This window comes from Hylobates moloch, unplaced genomic scaffold (genome assembly GCF_009828535.3).
Source record: "Hylobates moloch isolate HMO894 unplaced genomic scaffold, HMol_V3 SCAFFOLD_12, whole genome shotgun sequence".
In the NCBI taxonomy this organism is placed as follows: Eukaryota; Metazoa; Chordata; class Mammalia; order Primates; family Hylobatidae; genus Hylobates; species Hylobates moloch.
Window position 1 is genome coordinate 89,373,983 of NW_026652287.1, and position 23,248 is coordinate 89,397,230.

The 23,248-nt window shown below is 37.2% G+C and overlaps 1 protein-coding gene and 1 long non-coding RNA gene across 5 annotated transcripts in view; one reads left to right on the top strand and one right to left on the bottom strand.

Moving 5' to 3' along the window:
* The window catches only part of ATP2B1 (ATPase plasma membrane Ca2+ transporting 1), a 121,787-nt gene that overhangs the window by 38,261 nt on the left and 60,278 nt on the right, over positions 1-23,248 (bottom strand). For all 4 annotated transcript variants that reach the window (XM_032170872.2, XM_058424858.1, XM_032170876.2 and 1 more), the window contains 6 exons: positions 16,390-16,587; positions 8,860-9,114; positions 8,646-8,771; positions 4,469-4,609; positions 1,616-1,654; positions 377-538 (listed from right to left, as the gene is read on the bottom strand). In XM_032170872.2, coding sequence (XP_032026763.1) covers positions 377-538; positions 1,616-1,654; positions 4,469-4,609; positions 8,646-8,771; positions 8,860-9,114; positions 16,390-16,587 — 921 coding nt within the window. The remainder of the gene's footprint in view (positions 1-376; positions 539-1,615; positions 1,655-4,468; positions 4,610-8,645; positions 8,772-8,859; positions 9,115-16,389; positions 16,588-23,248) is intronic.
* On the top strand, positions 9,095-21,285 carry LOC131380733 (uncharacterized). Its single transcript, XR_009208871.1, has 6 exons — positions 9,095-9,176; positions 10,858-11,114; positions 13,688-13,759; positions 19,431-19,809; positions 20,683-20,786; positions 20,889-21,285. It is a non-coding gene; the product is annotated as an uncharacterized LOC131380733 (long non-coding RNA).

Consider the following 23,248-nt stretch of genomic DNA (forward strand, 5'->3'; position numbering starts at 1 on the left):
AAAATTCTCATAACCAGTAAAAAGATGAGCAACATGTGTGATGAAATTTTATTAAAATATAATTAGTTCATCTTTACTGAATAACCTCACAGGTTGCCTTTTCTCCACTTAATGCAGAAATTCAGAGATGAGTGCATAGGCTTGTAACTGGACAGACTTAGGCAGTAATCCTAACCCGACCACTTATTAGCAAATTATAAGTACCTATAGTAGTAACTCAAAGGGCCTGGTGCATTGTAGCTAGAACTGAAAATATTTCAAACTCCCCTTCTATTCACAAAGCAACAATTTCCAGCCTTAAGTGTATCAAAAGACAATTTTTAAGCAGAAAGCATATTTAAAAATAAAACACTTTATTTTCTTCTCTGTATCATACCTGCTTTGCCAATCTGAACAGCCAGTTTTGTAAGTTTCCCTTGTAAAACAGATTTTTCCTTTTTTGGCAAATTTGCTTTCTTTTTATCTTTTTCATCACCATCTCCACCTTCCTCACTCTTCAATGGCTGCATTTCCATGGCTGCACCATCCTGGGCTTTTGCTACATTTAAGAGCAAATAGAACTTCACTATACTTTAAAGGCACATATCACTATTAACATTTTAAAGAAATTTTAAAAATCAGTTTCTTATAGAAACCAGTAAAGGTATAAGCATTCAGCTTTGTGAGTGTGTGTGTGTGTGTGTCTACACAGAGAAAATAAGACAATAGTGACATTAGGTTGTGAAACTTTGTACCATATTTGAAAATGTTGTGCTAGGTAATGAGGATGAGGCATACAAGGTCCTTAAACTGAGAACTAAAGAATACTAAACTTCTTTTCCTGTGTGTTATGTTAGGTAACATCTAAACAACATAAATCCCTCCCCTATAATTTATGACCATAATGTAGAGATCATGTATAACCATATGTATATAGAAATATGCATATATGACTCTTAAATAAATGCAGTAACATTTATGCTATATATTTTGTTTCTTATGCATTTTTGCTACTATTTAATAACCAGTGTTCAAATACTTGAAATACTTAAGTTGAAAGTTAATCTACATAAATTTACCCTAATCCGAAAATCTAAAATACCCCAAAATCTGAAACTTTTTGAGCACTGACATGACACAAGTGGAAAATTCCACACCTGACCTCCTGTGATGGGGAATAGTCAAAACTCTATTTCATGCACAAAATTATTAAAAATGTTGTACAAAATTACCATCAGGCAATGTGTAGAAGGTGTATATGGCAATGTATAAATAAATTTCGTGTTTGGAGTTGGGTCTCATCCCCAAGATATCTCATTATGTACATGCAAATATTCTAAAATCCGGAAAACAAAAAAACAAACAAACAAAAAACCCTGAAATCTGAAACACTTCTGGTCCCAAGCATTTCGGATAAGGGATACTCAACCTGTACCACAAATCGTACTTAAAATCTTACTAACATTGTAGTGACAACATGACTAAGACACCGGCAGGAAGAAAGGTTAACCCAAGATAACATATATTGTTGATTTTCCCTGCCACGTGTATCTTACTTTTGAATAAATATGGTATACAGTAGATTTTTGGATATAATGAAAACAAGCTCACTATACTTTTGTCCTCCTAAATTTACCTTTGTTGCGATTCTCAATAGCTCCATCTTGTTTCTTATCTGTAGGAACAAAACGGGAATTGAAGCTTTCCAAAAGAAATGAATACAGCCATGCTAAATTATGCAGAAGTAGTTCACATTTCTATAACAGTTGTTACACAATGGTGTGTGTGTCTACAGATTAGAAAACATTTGACTTGTGATGACCTGCTGGGTCAATCACTCCCTAAGTCTTACCTATGGGAGAATACCGCAAAATAATTTAGGGTGTCTATATTTGTTTTATTTTTCCATAAGACTTCACTATTTTATAAGCTGTAATAAACCTAAATATGATACAAAAGGTTTTAAAACTAAATACAAATATAACCCTAAGAAAGCAGAAAAGGGCAGAGGTGGAGAGGGAGAAAGAAGGGCAGAGGTGAAGAGGGAGGAGGAAGGGATGTTATAAAAAGACAATGGGCAGCCGGGTGTAGTGGCTCATGCCTGTAATCCCAGCACTTTGGGAGGCCAAGGCAGGTAGATCATCTGAGGTCAGGGGTTCAAGACCAGCCTGGCTAACATGGTGAAACCTCGTCTCTACTAAAAATAAAAAATTAGCCGGGTGTGGTGGCATGCACCTGTAGTCCCAGCTAGTCAGGAGGTTGAGGCGGGAGAGTTGCTTGAACCCGGAAGGCGGAGGTTGCAGTGAGCCAAGATCATGCCATTGCACTCCAGCCTGGGAGATAGAGTGAGACTCCGTCTCAAAAAAACAAAAACCAAAAAAAAAAAAAACCAAAAAGACAACTGGCACACAGCAGAGTGTTGATGAGAGTGAGGACAAAAATTGTACGTACAAAAGATAGGAGAGGCAACTTAGTAAACTAACTAGAATACGAATGTATAGAATAAGCCAGTAAGACTACCAGGTAAGGTAGCTCTCCAAAATCAGCTTATAGTTGGAAAACACAGAAAGATGAGCATATCTGAAGCAATAAAGTAACGAAGGAAGGGACAGGCCTATTGTCTGGAGTAGGCACTACAATATTAAAAATGCCAAAGAGCAGCAGAACCATTCAGCCTATATTCTTCTAGCTTCTTTATCGAGGAGAACTATCTTCAAACGGAAAACATGGAACAAACATGGTCAAGAAGGAACAGAAGCTCAAGATTGATGAGGAGATAGTAAGATAATACCTAGCTAATTTTAATGAGCTCAAGTTTGGAGAGACCAGACGGCCACAGTCCAGGCCACTGAGGGAACTGAGACAGATTACCCCGGACTGCTTCTGAGTAATCGCTAAGGCAGTCAAGGGAATGGGAGAAGGGCTGGAGGTCCACAAAAGAAAAAATGTTGCCCTGTTCTTTAAAAAAAAAAAAAAAAACAACAACAAAAAAAGGGAGTCAACAAATTAGATGTTAATTTCCAGGGAATGTTCTTGACTAGGTTAATAAAACCAGTGTATAAGAATCAGGGGGAAAAGGAGCTTACTGGAAAAGACACTGTGGAATAAAGTGAGGATGCAAACTTCCCTTCAGCGTTCAGTGACTTTCAACTCCTGTGGATTAGGATGGAGCGCAGCATAAAAGGGTAGACTCTTGAGCCAGAGAAGAGGGTGTGACCTGCCACTTACTAGCACTTTGATCTAGAGCAAATTACATAATCTCCATAAGCCTCAGTTTACTCATCAGTAAAAAAATAATAATAGTCTTTACTTTGTACAGTTGTGAGGATTAATGAGATAGTGAATGTAAAACACTCAATAAATAGAATCATTATTGTGCTGGTTTTCAAACCGCGTTCTACTCAGCCTTAAGAAACCTATGGAAGCACATTGAGAACTACTTCAAGGAGGACATAGAAAAAAAACCTAGAATGGGGGGCTTGCCACCTGGATCTGCATCCAGAATTTTTCACATACATTTTTGTTTCGAAATAGAGATTTTATAGCTAACGGCAAAACTCAAAGAACAAAACAAACCACTCAAATATTAAAAACACTGCTGTAGTTATAGCAAACCAGGATTTTAGCCAGGCAGTTATTTTAGAATGTTTCAAAATATTCATGTGAGAAACAACAATATGGGTTTACTATCCTAAATAACATCAAATAAATCTAAGTGGCTAAACCACCGTAAAATGTTGTCAACCTAAAGGGAAAAGACTCCAGAGGGGTAATCCTGAGTGGGAAGGAAGGGTGGTACAGCAGACACTTAGAAGCAGGGTGGGGAGGGCTTTTTAAAAGTGGCATGCCCCTAACTAGGAGATTCTGAGATGTCTCTTGTGTGTAACAGTTTCTTGTAAGATCCTTGTGGATAAATGGTATGTAAGATTATCAAGTTTGCTGATAACAGAACACTTGGAGGGACAGTAGATACAACGGATCAACATTTTAAAAAGATTTTGATATCTAATGATGGGCTGAATATAACAAAAGAAATGTAAGGTGTCAAAGTGAAGTCCTAGTCTTGTGTTCAAAAACCAAGCACATTAAGTATAGTAGAATAGAAATGTGAATAGTTGAAGAAGATTAAAAGAAAGCTCAGTGAAACCAAAATATAATATGGCTGATAAAGCTACTGCTAAAGTAGCAGAAAAAATCCGCCGTAGAGTTCAATTCATTTTGCTGATCAGATGACAGGGGAAATTCTACACCTAGAGAATAAATGCAAGAATGCCAATGGAAGTATTCAAGTAGATGCTGAATTTCTCTGGCCATGGTAAAGGGGACTGATGTATTCTCTAAAGGCCCATGCTATTAAGTCTAAAAGAAAAATCTTCTTTTAACTTTTTGTGGAATTTTTCATACCAGAATCTCTTGAAAGAAGGTACTAGTTCTTACGAATTACTTGCCCTATTTCCAAATACCAATTATAGAAAATTGTTATTCTTACTTTTCTTTTCCTTTTTCTTCTCATCTTTCTTCTCTTCCTCTTCACCTCCAGCTCCAAGTAAGGTAAAGATAATTCCAGTTTGAGAATTTACACCTACAGCTGTAACTACCATTCTTCCAGAGCCTTCCATTACATGAGTACCTATAACCAAAAACATAGTTTGTTTTTAAAAATACTAATAGATTTCCTTGCTACCACCAAATTTCAAATTTCAGTAATATTGTTTTTAACAGCCTCAACATCTAGGAAAATATCTATAGATATATCTATATATCTATATCTATATATATCTATCTATCTATATATATATATATATATTTTTTTTTTTTTTTTAAAGGCAGGGTCTTGGTCTGTCACCCAGGCTGGAGAGCAATGGTGTGAACATGGCTTACTACAGCCTGGATCTCCTCAGCTGAAGTAACCCTCCCAAGTAGCTGGGACCACAGGTACACGCCACTACACTCTGATAATTTTTTTAAAAAAATTTTCTAGAGACAGGGTCTCACTATAGTGCTCAGGCTGGTCTCAAACTCCTGGGCTCAAGCAATCCTCCTGTCTTGGCCACCCAAATTGTTGGGATTACAGATTTGAGCCACCATGTCTGGATCAATAAAATAAATTTAGTAAGACATTAAATAAAACTTATTTCTTGTGCTTAAGGTTTTAACTCTAATCAGTCATATCCAAGTTCAAAGCTCAATCTACTACTCACTTACCATGTAATATTAGGTAAATTGTAACAACTCAGTTCCCTGTCTGTACACTTCATAGAAATATGAGATTTACATTTCTCATATAAACCTATAAATGTCAAGTGCTTAGCATACTGCCTAGAATTTGTAGGGGTTCAATGAATGCTCATTAATTGTAACCTAAGGTATGAGGGACATTTCTCTGAGAAAAACACTGCTTATAAAGAAACAACATATGTATCAATAACAACCAATGTCACACCTCCCACACCCAACCTCATAACCTCTATCTAACACAAGCTTTCATTCCAGCCCGCCTTCATAACTGCAATAGCCCCCTACCTAGTCTCTGTGTCTTCCCAGTTCATCTTGAAATCCGTTTTAATCTTCCTAAAATGTGATTTCATCATATACTTCTCATGGCTGAAAAATTTCTGATTCTCTGTTGCCTACTGGATTGAGTCCAAAGTCCTCACCTTGAGAACGCCCCAATCTTACAAACTTACTCATCTGCTACTCTTAACATAAAATTTCATTACAGAAAACTAGGAATCAGAGATGGGAACATGGATTAAATTCTATGTCCCTCAAAACAATTTTGCAAGTTGGCAGGCATTATTATTCTCATTTTCTAGAAACTTGCCCAAGGTTATACAACTTTTTTTTTTTTTTTTTGTAGAGACAGGATATGTGTTGCCCAGGCTGATCTCAATAATTGTCTCCCGTCTTAGCCCCCAAAGTGCTGGAATTACAGGTGCGAGTGAGTCACCGTGCTCGGCCTGAAGGTTATACAACTATTAAATGTCAAGACAAAGATTCAGTCCAGCTCTGTCAGAGGATAAAGAGTGTATTCTTCTTTAGTTATAATGCTGATAAGTTTACTTACGGTTCTCCAACTTGTACATCCACATCTCTATATCTTTCCTTATTCACTAAAAGGCTTCTAATCCCTCTATTCTAATCTTTTTGTTAGTTTTAAGCAGGCTTTAAAGCAACTTTTTTTTTTTACACTAAAGTCTTCTTTACAGTTATTGATTTGTATTTTATTTCCTCGTTTACAATCTTCTGGAGCAGCATCTACCATAATCTTATGAACCAAGTTTATGCTCAAGGATTATTTGCTAAGTACGCTCATAAAATATATGTACTTACTCAAGTATTTAAGAAACTATATTTGGCTATTAATTACTGAGTAACTTATCCAATATTGTATTTTAGGCCTTTGCTTTCTTGCTTTTAAAAATCCATATTGATTATTTCACTAGTTATTAGCTTCTTTGCCAGTGAAAGTGCAGGGAAAACAAGAAATATAATTCAAGATAGTGAAACAGTAAGTATTATGCATAACAGATAATTTATTTCTTTTAGCAACTCTGGTTTTCTCCAGATTCCAATTTTTTAGGTTCTATTTTGCCTTACCACAGGTAATCAGATGTTGGCAGTGGTGCTCAGGCAAAGTAAACAGTTTTAAGTCTTGGTCATATCCCCACCACTAACTGAATACTGCTTTTAAAAATCTAAACTTAAGAAGCCAAGAACAGCAGTCAGAGATGGCATCATGAGAGTAAATTTAAAAATAAATGCATGTCATGTTTTTTAGTACATTTTTGGAATAGGGAAATAAATGCAGAAAAACTTTCCCACCCATACCGCGATAAGGGACTCTACAAAGTTATTTCAGTCTTTTCTTAAATGTGGAAAATTTATAGAGTTCTCCTGGTATACTTGGTGTGTTAGGAACCTGAGTCTACATAAAGCTTACCAGTCATCTCTGTTAAAACAGAAAGGACCAAAGTTCAGTTAGAGGAAATCAACCTGAAGAGCTAAGCACTATGTAAATAAGTGAGATGTACATAAAAGTCCATGCAGTATACATAGCAAACAGGAGACTATCTTAGTTTGTTACACATTGTGGTTTGGTGAATCTGTGATGGTAAGGTATGATTAGATAGCTTCCCTCTCCTTTGGAAAGGTTATAGATTTTATTTGGTTAACATTAACTACAGTTCCTTAGAAGCATGGCAAGGTAAGTAGAAAGAGTTAACATATTACACTTAAATACATTATATTTATATATCCAAGCTCTTTCTGGCTATTTGGTATAAATGACAAGCACACCAATACAAAGAAAAATCCAAACGGTGTGATTGTTCTAAGTGGCACAGGATGCTGAAGGTATACACATCTCAAGATTTTTTTTTTTGATGAAACGTTAAGTCTATATTAGAATTGGAACTTTTATCCTATTTATAATGGTGTTTATAAATGTAATTACTCTGATTTTTTTGCAATAAGATTTTCTGGCCAATATAAATGTGTCTGGTTCTTTGCAATAAGCTTCTTTTGGCATGCGTTTATAAATCTTAAAAAGTTACGGTTAAACTTAGGTTTTGCTCTAAAGTTGTGATTCTAACTTAACTGACCCTTGCGGATATCACAGGTTTGACACTGGTTTCAGCAGCAATCATCTGACAATGTATAAAATGTTGGCAATCTATCAACACCTGACAATGACAGAAGACTACATGTAGAAGGTTACATTCAGCTTTCCCAAAACTCTACTATAAATTCAATCCAACAAGTACAGTTCTGATAGACAATTTCATAAATTCCATATAGAATACTGGGAAAATAAGAATAGGAACCTTAGAACCTAAAAGTTAAAAGAATTAATATGACTTGGGGGTCAATTTGTGATACTATAGGTTTCTCTCATTCAGTGTTTTGGAAGCAAACTTGTAATTTTTCCCACCACCCCTTCCATTTCATATTTACTTAGTTCAACTTAGTTCAAGCTATCACAATGAGGTTACTACAAGAGCCTCCCAAGCTGTCACCCTCCATTTCAAACAGTATCCTCACCTATCCTTCCCTTCTCCAAACCCAGAACATATCTTAACCGTTTGCAAATTCAGTTCTGACTAGATGGAGGTGTGACTGCTAGATCTACTCTTGGTTAGTCATATAATACTAAATAGTTTATATCTCAAACTCATTCTTCAGCAGTTAAAGGAGTTGGATTAGGAAAACTTTAAGGATTTTACCAGTTCTCAAGAAAAAACAACCTGTCCTTTGTAGAGCATCACAGAGAATTCATTAATTTGCTTTAAACATATATTCATTCTTTAATTTTATACTTCAATAGGCATTAAAAATGGTCATGATACAGAATAACAGACCAACTCGAGAGGTATCATTAGGCCTATATTTCAGTTTTATCATTACACTAGCATGCATACTGAATCTCAAATCTCTTGATTTTTTGGACTCTGGTCCCTCATTTGTAAAATATAGGTCTGCATTCAAAGATTTCTAATGTTTTTGTCAGCTTACCAAAAAAAGTCTCCAAGGATTACAACAGTAGAAGGTAGCATAAAATACAGATTCGTCTTTATATTATTGACTCTTAGGAAAATGGTGTTTGCTGACAATGGTACATAGTTGCGAAAGAGGAAAGTGTTCAAAGATACAAAAGAAATTTTTACCTGACAGAAGTAAGGGATCCTTATCTAAAGACTTTTTAACATGATCTGATTCACCAGTCAATGAGCTTTCATCAATTTTAAGATCGTTGCCTTGAATAAGTATGCCGTCAGCTGGAAGAAGATCACCTAAAATAAAAAGCATGATATACTAAACTATAAACAAGATTACAGTAATTTTATGTTTATTGTCAGATGTATTGCTCTTTTTACTTACCATATTTCACTTGAGCAATATCTCCAACAGTAATGTCAGCTACAGGTATCTGAATGACCTGACCACCCCTGATGACAGTGAACTTCTGTTCTTGTTCAATTCGGCTCTGCAAACCTCTAAACTGTTTTTCCTTACTCCAGTCATTGAAAGCTGTTACTAACACCACACACACTACAGACAAGAGGATTGCAGCTCCTTCAATCCAACCAGTTTCACCTTCACCTTCTTCCTCCCCAACAGAAACTTCTCCACAAACTATTTGGAAAGAAAGAAAATACTTATCAAAAAGATTCTGAATTGATGACAACATACATATAGTAAGTCTAAATCATATTTTTGTGTTAATTATGTTTACTTTATCAATTTTACCTATAGCAATAAATACTTTATTAAATTCAAAGCATTCCATAAGAACTCTACGTCACTTTCAAGTTCCCTGCTTCTGTGATTCTCAATCTCAGGAGAGGGAGGCAGTCTAGGTAGGGAAGCAGTTAAGAAGTAAGGACACTGAAGGAGATGAAATATCAGTCCTGAGGCAAGTTACTTAATTTTTGAGACTTGGTTTCTTCATCGTCAAATTATGATACCACCAGCTATTCCAGAGTTATTGTGAGGATTAAATGTGAGGATACTGGTAAAGTAGGTACAGCAGTGGCTAAGGCTTTCTTCACACTCAACCAAGGGCTAACCATATTAATTATTACATATGATAGATAAGATATACATGAAAAGTTAGTATTATGTGAAACCCATGAATCATGCTTATTTACTGTGTCATTTTTACTGAACTGTGATCAAAAATTGGCTTTTATAACATGAAAAGTTAAGCAAAGTGCTACTTGTTATTCCAACCATTTGAGCACATGCTAGGTGCCAGACACTATTTTAGGAGCTAGAAATACAGTAGTGAGTAAGACACACAAGCTCTCTCTCCTCATGGAATCCATACTCAGACTGGGGACGGTGTATGAAGAATTCAGATAATAATACACAAATAATTAATTTCACATATCGACAAGTGCCATGAAGAAAAACATAGTGATGTGTTATTAAATGAAGAAAGAGGGGTAACTGAGGTTCAGTGAGCAGAGAAGGCCTCTTTGAGGTATGCATGACATTTGAGCTACAAACCAAATGTTGGTAGAGAACCAGCCATATAAATCTAAGAAAAAAAAAATCCAGGGAGAGATTAAAGTCAGTACAAACGGCAGAATAGAGATCAGAAAAGGATGCAGGGTGGGAGGTGGGGAGTGGGGAGAGAATGAGCCAAAACTCTATAGTCAATAATGGTGAAGAATAACAGAACAGTGCTTTTTGACTTCAGGCTGTAATCTAGTTGTGAGTCCAAAATCAATTCAGTGGCTCATGACCAGCATTCTGAAAAATGAAACAAAACAAAACAGAAAGGATATGTGTGTAGTAAGGATAAGTATTATTTCCTGAAACGCTGATTACTTATAAATTCACATGAAGGAATACAGGCTTCTGGGTTGCTATGTGAAGTTATTTCTTTTTGAATTGAATTGAAATGTCTGAAAGCCATTGGTTCTCTTAAACAGACAAGGCAGGAGAATTATTGAGAAGAAAAGAATGAGTAAATAAATAACACTAGAAATGACTAAAGCATGTTTTAGCATGGTGAGCCCAGACTGAAGAAAAAATCTGAGGTGTGAGGGTGCTGACTAAAAAGCAATCTGGGAGGGAAGACAGGGAATGAAGTTAAGATCAATCGGGGATGAAATGGAAGACTTGATGTGAACAGTTACAAAAAATATCCTGAGAACCACCAGCAGGATTCAACTGTGAGGTACAAGCAGGATAATCCAACAGAACCCCCTCCAACCCAAATACCAGAATTTCTATTTTAATTATTTTCAAGCTCAAGAAATCACCATGTGTCATTATGTATAATAACCAGTTAAGTGATTTTATGATTTACATTCTGTTTAACAGTCAAGGCTGTAAGAATGACTCTCCCCGCTCCATTCCTCCCTCTAGCCAGAAGACAGGAGATTAACTCTGAATTAGAGCAACTCTGGACTCAGGATCAGATGATAGAACACCATGCTGACCACTTTCACCAACTTGGAAACACAGCTAACATATTATCCAAGTGAAGCATTTTACTGGGTTTTGATGTCATTTATTACACAAAAAATGCAATACTTTACAATAGCATACAAAAACAACAGATTGACATCAGACAATGGAATTTACCAGTCATATTTTAACAAATACCTTTGCATAACTGGTGGGTAGGTATCATGAAAATGAGTATGATTTAGTAACTACACTTTTCCCACTTGGATTTATATAATGTGTTTCTTTTAGCTATGAGACATTAAAGCCAACTTCTGAAATTAATCAAACTTAGACCTAAATCAGGTTAACAATAATGTTTTATGGCTACAAGAAGAAAGCAAACATTAAATTTTTTTTTTTTTTTTTTTTTTTTTTTTTGAGACAGAGTCTCACTTTGTTGCTCAGGCTGGAGTGCAGTGGTGCCAATGTGGCTCACTGCAGCCTCAACAGCCTGGGCTCAAGCAATCTTTCTACCTCAGCCTCCCAAGTAGCTTAGACCACAAGGCGCATGCCACCACACCCAGCTCATTTTAAAAATTTTCTGTAGAGATGGGATCTCGCCACATTGCCCAGATTGGCCTCGAACTCCTGGCCTCTCGCCTCAGCCTCCCAAAGTGCTGGGATTACAGGTATGAACCACTGTGCCCAGCTTTATCTTTTACTTTCAGTTTCTATTTTTTCTATATGCTGAAAATATACAAATTATATATAGTTATAAATATAATAAATGCATCATTTGGAGGTATGTGCTCATTTTTTTCCTGATAGAGTAAATAACCAAAAAAGTTTAAAGACCAACGCAACAGAGGTTAAGGAGGGGAAAGAATTATGGACAACTATACAATTTTCAGCTCTGAATCTGACATGGATATCCATCACTAAACTACTGAATATTTCAAAAGAGAACTTGAAACAAATTAATGACATATTTTATTTCATATATAGTTCTACTCTACATCATACAGATAAGACCAAAATAATCTTGAAATAGTACAAAATATAAATCCTTTCCTACTGACAATGATTACAAATTTTTAGAGAAGTTACAGGGGAAAAAGGATCAAAGCTACAAAATGACTACAGCTTAGTTATATATATGTATAAATATATAAAGAACTTTAACAATGTTTTCAGTAAAGTCCAAGCTCAAATATAATAATAAAAACCTATATTATCAAAGGTGTTCTCTTGTAAATATATTCAACTGAGAGACACGCACAGTCTAAATTCAGTCAATACTCTCTACCACAACGCAAATATTCCATTTTAAAACCTCCTAGTTGAGCTATTCCTTGGGTGATGTATCAAGTTTGTACATTAATAGTATAGAGAAGCAGTTCTCAAAGTGCTGTCGTGAAACCTGAAGGGGATTCCTATTTTCATAATTTGAAGGCATAATTATTGGTCTCATATTTCATTAATGTATAACATAATTTTCCAAAGATTACACTGCATGTGATAATGTGACATAATAAATACAGAAGCAGATAGGAGAACCGAGCTATCTTCAATTAAGCTGGGCATTAAAGAGATATGACACCACTCTTTACATTATTTCATTTAAAAATTCATTATTGGGGGAACACTTTTCATCAAAATGCTATCTATGTGAATATACAGTAGATTATTATTTAAAAATGCACTGATAGATATTTTGTCCAGCTTTACTGCAGTATGATTGATAAAACTGCATATATTTAGGGTATACAACAAAATATTTTGATATACGTATATGCTGTGAAAAGACTACCACAATCAGTTAACATATCCATCACCTCATATAGTTACTTTTGTGGTGAGAACACATTAATATTCAAAAATTTTTCCATTTTAATTTGGAATATACTAAATATTTATAGGAATAATTCACATATCAAAAGCTCTTTGGAGTCCTCAATACTTGAAGAGTTTAAAGAGGTCTTGAGACCAAAAAGTTTGAGAACTCCTGTTAAGTGCAGATACCAGTAACTATAGATTAATTTATGGTTTGGGCTATAGCATGTATTTTCACATCAAGTAATATTAGTAAGATATTTTGATCATTTAGATTTCTATGACTGTAGATTTACAAATAGATTCCTTTTAAGCAAGTTACCACACCTCAGTGTTGAGATGTAACAAGACAAAAAGATACACGTAGTGTACTAATAAATTATTTTTAAAAATGCAAGGCTGGGCACGGTGGCTCACGCCTGTAATCTGAGCACTTTGGGAGGCCAAGGCGGGCAGATCACCTGAGGTCAGGGGTTTGAGACCAGCCTGGCCAACATGGTGAAACCCCGTGTCTACTAAAAATACAAAAATTAGCCAGGCATGGTGACACATGCCTATAGTCCCAGCTACTCAGGAGGCTGAGGCAGTAGAATCACTTGAACCTTGGAGGTGGAGGTTGCAGTGAGCCAAGATAGTGCCACTGCACTCCAGCCTGGGCGACAGAGCGAGACTCTGTCTCTCTCTCTCTATATATATATAGTCTCTCTCTCTCTATTTTATATATATGTCTCTCTATATGTATTTTATATATATGTCTCAATATACATATTTTATTTTATATATATAATAAAAATAAAAAATAAAAAATGCAAATACTAAATAACTTTTCACCATGGAGCAAAAAAATCTTTATATGTTTCATTAAGAACTTCTAGTGAACTCTGACTCTTTTAAAAGGGCCTTACAACACCGACAGCTCTAGATTATTTTCTCAGTTGGATTTTAATACCTGTATCTCCTTCAACAAATTTAGGGAAGGACCTGTCACTACATCTTACAAAGGAAGCAGTTTGAATTCCAAAAAGATTTGTCTTGGACTTTGCTGGTAATAAACTCCACTTCTTCAAAGTATTTTTCTTTTGTTTTCTAAGAAAACTAAAATGTTAAAGTAAAAAGCTTTTATTAATCTGCTAACTCAATTCTAGAAAACCAATACCCAATATTTGATAGTGACAGCTACCTAGGTGGAAAACTGACAAAAATTCAGCTGTATGTTGCTTAAGATGATATGACTCCCCTTTTCAGATAAACACATATATCTATGCACCGTCATACCTTTACATATATTAGTGCTCATAGACACATAGACACACGGATACATATTTAAAATCTTAAAGGATATATACATAAAAGGGTATAGCAGGAATCTCTAAGAAGTGGGATTTCCAGTGAATATTATTTCCTTTGGACTGTCTTTGCCCACCCCCATTATTTTTTTTAAACAGCAAAATAGGTACTACTTATTTAGTAAAAATAGAGAAAAGTTTAAAAAATAATTTAGCTCAACACTGACAAGAATATTGTCTAAGCCTCTTCTTATCTATAGTGATTTTCAACCAGAGGCAACTTTGCTCCCTATGGGACACACGGCAAAATCTGGAGACGTTTTTGGTTGCCTCCCTGGGGGTGGGGTGCAGGATGAATATGGCGACAAAGAATTTTGTTGCTCAAAATGTCAGTCTTGCTGCTTCTAAGAAACCTTGATCTATATTAATCTCAGATAAACTGGTTTACGCTGTGCCCAAATTTCTTTAAAGAGAAAGAATACAGTCTTACGTGGGCCTTGGTACATCTTATAAATAATTACATAATTATTGATAGAGTTTGGATGTTTGTCCCCTCCAAATCTGATGCTGAAATATGATCCCTAGTGTTGAAAGCAGGGCCTAAGGGGAGGTGTTTGGATCATGAGGGTGGATCCCTCATGAATGGCTTGGTGCCCTCCCCATGGTGACTAGTTCACACAAGAGCTGGTCCTTGAAAAAGCCTGGCTCCTCCAGGCCACCTCTTGCTCCCTCTCTCTCCAAGTGTTCTGCCTGCTCCTGCTTCGCCTTCTGCCATGACTGTAAGTTTTCTGAGGCCCTCACCAGAAGCAGATGCTGGCACCACGTTTCCTGTACAGCCTGCAGAACCTTTTCTTATAAGTTAGCCAGTCTCAGGTATTCTTATACAGCAATGCAAACAGACTAACATAATTACCTTACCCAACTTTTAGAGTTAGCAAGTATCTCTTCACAACTCAAAAGGGTATAGGAATGAAGCTTTCACAAAAATATTTCGGTGAATCAGCCTTTTGATACATAAAATACTACTGGTTTGTTTTATATTATAGCTACTTAAATATAGTAACCAAAATGCATGCTAGATTTCCTACCAGTTACAGAATCTACCAGCAGAACTATTAATTTTAAACAAATTTTTTAAAAGGCAGAAAAAGAAATTTAAAAGAGAAAGGGAAAGATAGGAGAAAAAAACATTGGTAGCTACAAGTTAAAGCAAATCTACCACGCTATAATGTATTTCTCTGTTGGTTAGGATACTCTGCACAGGTTGAGTATCCGTTTTCTGAAATACTTGGGGCCAAAAATGTTTTAATTTTTTCAGATTTGGGAATATGTGCATATACATAAAATCAGATATCTTGGGGATGGGACCCAAGTCTAAATATCAATTTACGTTTCATATATACCTTATACACACAGCCTAAAAGTAATTTTATACGATATTTAAAAAATAGTCTTGTATATGAGACAAAATTTGTGGTAAGTACTTATGTGTGGAATTTTTCCACTTGTGGCCTCATGTTGGTACTCAAAAATTTTGAATTTCAAAGCATTTCGGATTTTCATATTAGGGATGTTCAACCTATAGTATAATGGCAAGGAAATTTTCCATAATGGCAAGGAAATTATCCAAATGGTGTATATAGCAAAACACTTTAAGAACTTGACAAATAATGAATTTGGGAAGAGAACAGAATTTTGCTTTCATAATGACATTTTCCAAAAGAAACCAAAAATTAAAAACTGGAATTGTTTCATAGTATAGTGTTCTAAAAAACTTAAAAACTGTGATAGCAAAGACCATGTCATATACATGGCATAGGTCTGTGCCAGACACATAGTAAGCATATATGGATAGGTTATTTAACCTCTGTGCCTCACTGTAAAAGGGAAGTAGGCCGGGCACGGTGGCTCACGCCTGTAATCCCAGCACTTTGGGAGGCCGAGGCGGGCGGATCACAAGGTCAAGAGATCGAGACCATCCTGGCTAACTCGGTGAAACCCTGTCTCTACTAAAAAATACAAAAAATTAGCCGGGCGTAGTGGCAGTCGCCTGTAGTCCCAGCTACTTGGGAGGCTGAGGCAGGAGAATGGCATGAACCCAGGAGGCGGAGCTTGCAGTGAGCAGATATCGCGCCACTGCACTCCAGCCTGGGCGACAGAGCAAGACTCCGTCTCAAAAAAAAAAAAAAAAAAAAAAGGGAAGTAACACAGTCTAATTCACAGGGTTACTGTGAAAGTTATCTGAGATAACATAAAGTACTTAGAACAGAGCCTAGCACATAGCAAACATCAATAAATGCTGGCCAGCTATTATTATTGTGCATTAACTAAATGAATTAGTTAATGTGAACTAGCATCAGATATGTCTTTTTTCCCCACATTTACTTACGTGCATTATCCCCTTCTGGAGGCTGATAAAAAGAAAGGCCCAATGATACTATGGCTGCAATTTCTAATATAATTAAAGTGACATCTTGTAATGCTTCCCATACTAATTGAAGAAAGGTTTTTGGCTTTTTAGGAGGTATAAAATTCTTTCCAAACACTGCTTCTCTTCTTTCTAAATCTGCAGGGTTTCCACTTAAACCTAATAAAAAGAAACAAGTTTCAGTGAACAGTTTTACTTCTTACAAATGACAATATATAGTTTTATTCAAAATACCTTAACTCATCACTCTAGATTGTAATTCCTAAGACCCTACCAAAATGTTTACTTTCATGCTTTAAGTGTACAGAATTTAAATCACTGAAAAACATGTGCAGGTCTTTAAAAGAACACTTTAAGTAGATAAGTTAGGACTGGACTAAGAATTTTCACTTTCCCAACTGCTTAGTTTTGTTTTTTGTTTTGCTTGTTTGTTTTTTTGAGACACAGTCTTGCTCTGTCACCCAGGCTGGCGTGCAGCGGCACAATCTTGGCTCGCTGCAACCTCTGCCTCCCAGATTCAAGCAATTCTCCTACCTCAGCTTCTTGAGTAGCTGGGACTATAGGTGCATGCCACCACACCCGGCTAATTTTTGTATTTTTAGTAGTAACAGGGTTTCACCATGTTGGCCGGGCTGGTCTCGAACTCCTGACCTAAGGTGATGCACCTGCCTCAGCCTCCCAAAGTGCTGGGATTACAAATGTGAGCCACCATGCCCGGCCAGAACTGCTTATTTCTGATGGTACTATCTTGTACCATCTTGTAGATGTTAGCAATCAGAACTGTTATGACAGTCTGATGGTTTTCATATTGGAGTTAAACATTTCCCTGACCTTAGGATATTGCCCCCACAAAACTGGGAAGTTTATATATAAAGATATATATATATATACACACACACACACACATATATATACACATACATATATATTTGGTTTAGTTATTGCACCCTGGACAGCTGTGAAAGTCTGATTTTTTACTCTCATTTGCTGAGTAACAGTGAAAAGTTAATCTATCACAAGCTCTAAAAGCTTCTCTACTAAAGTGTCTCTGTTATACTTCGATTGATAAAAGATTCACAAGTCACATAACAGGATACTTAGGATGATCTTCCTTAGAAGTAATAGGTGGTGCTATTGAATGTACCTATTGTCACTTAAGGTAAAAGGTATACTGTAGGAGGTATACTGTAGGATGTAACATTTATTGTCTGGAGTATGGAATTAGAAAGATATGAGGAGGTTAAAACAGAGCTAGTTGGATGAGCATCCATTTTGCCATTCCTTCACCCTACCAAGTAAGTCTTTAACCTTGTTGATCCTGTCAAACCCAGATATATCCCAATTAGTTAATGCAAAGTGTATACACATGTACATTATTGTGGGAGTGTAACAGTACAGACAGCAGTGACAAATGATATTTTTCCTCAGTCTAAGAATGCTAGAGAAGCCAGGCACAGTGGCTCACGTCTATAATCCCAACACTTTGGGAGGCCGAGGCGGGCAGATCACCTGAGGTTGGGAGTTCAAGACCGGCCTGCCCAACATGGCGAAATCCCGTCTCTACTAAAAACACAAAAATTAACCAGGTATGGTGGTGGGTTCCTGTAATCCCAGCTACTCAGGAGGCTGAGGCATGAGAATCACTTGAACCCAAGAGGCCGAGGTTGCAGTGAGCCAAGATCACGCCACTGAACTCCAGCCTAGAGGACAGAGCAAGACTCTGTTTCCGAAAAAAAAGAAAGAAAGAAAGAAAAAGAGTGCTAGAGAAGAAGGCAGAGATAACCAGGATAATATCATTTTTGACTTCTCATATTAAACCTAACTTCAATTTGTTTTTTTGGCAAGAGCCTATTCCAAGAGAACATCAAAGGAGGAAGACAGGAAAACAGTAGATTACTGTAAGGCTCTCAGCTTTAAGTGCTTTAACTATTAATCTCACTGCTCAGGCAGGCAAAGAGTAGAAGAGGGAATATAAATACATTATTAGAATAAATAATGAGAAATGAACATATAGCTTTAAAGTAATTATTTACTTCATGGAAGGATTCAACAAGATTCAAAGATTTCAGAAAACGATCTCACTAGCAACTATAACAGGGTCCATACTGGGTAATACAGAAAGTATTTTAGATTTCTCAGTTGAAAAAAAAAAAAGGAAAAAAAAAAGACTTATCAGTTGAAAGCTTCCAAAGAGCGCTAATCTTTAAGACAGAGTCAATGGAAAGCAAAGCAGCAATGGACTGCAGTAATAAAGATGAGATTAGTCTATGGGTAGGTTTGTCTTGTCTTGTGTTTGAACGCTCTTACTAGCAAAAAGAAAAAAAAAATGGAGATAGTGGTTATATCAGCCTAACTCATACTGTATAATGACTACCATTCATTGCATACATATGACATACCTGTAACACCTGATAATTATCACCACGAAAAAATAATTGGCCAAATCTTAACTTATATTGGTTGTAACAGGAACCAATATTTTACATTACCACTGAAAAGAACAGCCACAGAGCTAAAGGTAGCTTTAAAACGTATCTTGGAAAGAATATGGGAAGTAAAGGTCTTAAATGCTATTATAATTCCTCTAAACTACCAACACACACAAAAGCACACACCTAGGACACTATACCAATAAAACTATCTGGTATAGGAAGTAGAAGACCTAGGTTCCAGTTCACCTACTGAAATCTTGTGCAAGTCACTTAACTCTTTGGGAGTCAAGGGAGGGCACTAACATCAGTTGGCCAAACTTACAAGGTTGTTTTGAAGAACCAAAAGAGAAGGTATACACAGTTCATAAATCATAAACAGGGCAACTCTTAAGTTAAATAAGTGGACCACAAATTATAAACTGACTGAACACTATAGTTATTAATTCAATTTTGGGGACAATTAATTTCTATTAATAATAAACTTACACAATCTAAATACAATAAAACGAACAGTTTTGTAACAATAGTCTGTTTCCCAATAGATATTTACTGAATGTTTACTACTTCTAGGGACTGTTCTACATGCTGAGGAGTCAGTGAGAACAAGAACATTCAATAAGTTTATACTATCCTGGAGGCAGACAGTAGACAATTAAAATAACTACAGACAAGTACAATGAAGACAATAAAAAAGGGCCACTAGAACTCTCTTAGTGGGCTACATTACCCTTTCTAAGGAGCTGACATTTGGCTTCAGCCTGAACTTCCAGGGGTCAAGGGTGAGAAGACTTTCGAGCAGAACATTCCCAGCAGCGCAAAAGCAAATACAAAGGCCCAGAGATCAAAACAAGATTAGAAGATTTACTAGCCAGAAGCAAAGCCACTGTAGCTAAAACCCGGTGACCCTGGAGGAAAGAAGAGAGGGTCAAAATGGAAAAAGTGGCCAAAGGTAAGAACATGAGGGCTAGGGAGAGGAGAATGGCATTCTCACCTTAAAGTGCAATGAAAACCATTAAAGCAGAGTAGTGGTAACTAACCTGCATTTTAGAAAAATCACATAAATTGCTATCTGAAGGAAATTGAAGAGAGCAAGAGTGAAGGAAAAAGACCAGTTGGGAGGTTGCTGCTTATAAAGTATAGATGATGGTGCTTGAATTTGGGTTTTAGAAGTGGAGGCAGAAGGGGATAAGTGGATTTGCCAGGTATTTTGGAAGGAGATCAGACAATGTACTGAAGGACTGGATGTAGGATGAAAGGGAAAGAATGTTTTTGTTTTTGTTTTGCGAGGGGAGGGGTCTTCAAGCACTTAAGTGGGTGGATGGTAGTCATATTCCAAGACAGGTGATTTTGAGAATTGAAAAATTAGGAGGAAAGGGGAGGGAGGAGTTAATGGTTCTGTTTCATAGATTTAAACAAAACAAGTGGAGGTGTCTAGTAGACAGCTGGCTCTCCATTTTCAGAACTCAAGGAGAAGTCTGAGCCAGAGTCATCAATATACAGATGATTCTAGAGCCACAAGCCCAATGAGAGCTCTCAGAAAGTTAAAGTAGACAAGAAGGGAGCTAGGCTGAGGCTACAGCATTGGAGCACCCAACACCGATGTTCAAATAGGGCAAGAGGAGCCCAAGGCACCTAAGAAGAAACAGCTAGTGAGGGAGGCAAGGAAGGCAGGGGAGGGGTGAACAAAACAAAACATGTTCAGGTAGTACTACAGAAGCCCAGAGACGAAAAGAGGTTTTAAAAAGATGATGTGGCTGACTATGACAAACGATGTTAAAAGGATAAGTAACAGACCAGAGAATGGAACACTGTCTTTCACTAGATAGAGGCTGATGACCTTGTAAGGAGTATTCCAGTGCAATAGTGTGGAAGAAAGTCTGATTAGGAAAAAGCTGAACGGAGAGTGGGAATGAGCAAGTGGCAACAGTAAGTATAGCTAACTTTTTCCAAGAGTGTGATCCAGTGGGCAGAAATAAATCAGTGAAGATGAGTTCAAATGGGTTTTATTTGCATTTTGTTTTTTAAAAGTAGGGTGACAGACATTAAGACAAGTGACTTAATGACAATGATCAAGTGGAGAAGACAACACTGATGATACAGGAGACGAAGGGTAATACCACAGGTAAGCTTTCGAAGAGGCCAGAGGCCATGGAATTCAGGGCTGCAATGTTTGTCTAATACAGATGCAGGAAGAGGCTTCCACTGTAAGGAGGGAGAAAATAAAGTATGAGATATAGCTAAGCTGGTGGAACTGGCAAAGAAATTACTGGTCCTAGTTTTAAAAAATATAAATGATGATATCAAATTATTAGGAATAACTTGTAAGAAAATATAACGAGAACTCTTCTGCCTAATTGGCTCAGTTAATTGTAGTGTAGTGGCAATGAGGCCAAGGTCATGCATGGAATTGATCTTCTTATGGCCCAGTTAGCTTCACAAAGAGAAAATACAACCAAAACACATCAAAAGTAAACTCAGAATTACATGCTTTTGGGGTCTGACTCCATCATTGTTTGGAGTAATAAAAGTCTATATTTGATCTATGAGTAGATAATAGCTCAGAAGTACTGTCTTTATATTTGAAAAGAACATACTATGAAATAAAATGTCATTTATATTAAGATCTTAATGTTTTACAAGAAAATGTAGCATCCCAATTGTGGGGACTAATAAAATTATGTCCCAATTTAGGAAATACAGTGGGGGGGGGGGGATTTACTGGAACGTTGGATGTAGATTTAACCGACAATCACAGCTAACACACAGCACATACCACAGTCTTATCAAATTATGTACTAGAAATTTTGTATTTGTGTATATATCATATGTGTATGTGTGTCTGTCTGTATGTGTTTATATTACATGTACATCTATGTACGTCTGTGATATGGTAAGGATGTTTATCCCTTCCAAATCTCATGTTGAAATGTGATTCCAAATGTTGGAGGTAGGGCCTAGTGGGGTAATTGGATCATGGGGGCGAATCCTTCCTGAATGGTTCAGCATCATCCCCTTGGTAATAAGAGAGTTCTTGCTCAGTAGGTTCATGCAAGATCTGGTTAAGAGTCTGGGAACTCCTCCTTCTCTCACTTCCGCTCTCATCATGTAACGTGCCTGCTCCTGCTTCACCTTCTGCCATGAGTAAAAGCACTCTGAGACATCCCTAGAAGCCAGGCAGATGCCAGTGCCATGCTACCTGTATAGCCTGCAGAACTGTGAGCTCATTAAATCTCTTTTCTTTATAAATTACCCAGTCTCAAGTATTTCTTTATAGCAACACAAAAATGAACACACACAGAAAACTGGTACTGAGGTGTGGGACACCGCTATAAAGATACCTTAAAAAGTGGAAGCAGCTTTGTAGCTGGGTAACAGGCAGAGGCTGGAAGAGTTTGGAGGGCTTAGAAGACAGGGAGATGAGGGAAAGTCTGGAAACTTCTTAAAGACTGGTTAAATGGTTGTGACCAAAATGCTGAGAGAGATATAAACACTGAAGTCCAAGCTGACAAGTTCTTAGATGGAAATGAGAAACTTATCGGGAACTGGAACAAGGGTCACCTTTGTTATGCCTTAGCAAAGAACTTGGCTGCATTGTGTCCATGCCTGAGGGATCTGTGGAAGTTTGAACTTAAGAGTAATGACCTAGGGCATCTAGCACAAGACGTTTCTCAGCAGCAAAACATTCAAGAACTGGCATGACTGATTCTAACAGCCTACTATTAGCAGGAGCAAACGAATGACCTGAAGTTGGAACTTATAATTAAAAGCAAAGCAGAGGGTAAAGTCTGGAAAATGTGCAGCCTGGCCCTGTGGTAAAGAAGGAAAACAAGTGGGCTGTAGTGCAATCAATTTCTAGAGAGATTAGCATGACTAAAAGAGAGCTGAGTGCTAACAGATAAGGCAATGAGAAAAAGGCCTCAAAGGCATTTCAGAGATCTATGGGACAGCCCCTCCCATCACAGGCCCAGCAGCCTAGGCGGAAAGAATGCTTTCAAGGGCTAGGCCCAGGGTGCAGCTGTCCTGCTCAGCTTCAGGACACTGCTCCCTGCATCCTGGCTGCTCTGGCTCCAGCCTCAGCTCAGAGGGGCCCAGGAACAGCTTGGGCCACAGCTCTGGAGGGTGCAAGCCATAAGCCTTGGCAGTTCCTATGTGGTATTAAATTTGCAGATACTCAGAATGCAAGTGTGGAGGAGGCTTGGCAGTTTTCCCCTAGATTTCAAAGGAAATATCGGAAAGCCTTGGTGCCACAAGAGAAGCCTGCCTGGGGCAGAGCCCCCATAGTGAAACTCCACTAGGGCAGTGCCAAGGGGAATTGTAGGGTTGGAGCCCCCAGAAAGTCCCCCGGCTAGGGCACTGCTTAGTGGAGCTGTGGGAAGGGGGCCATTGTT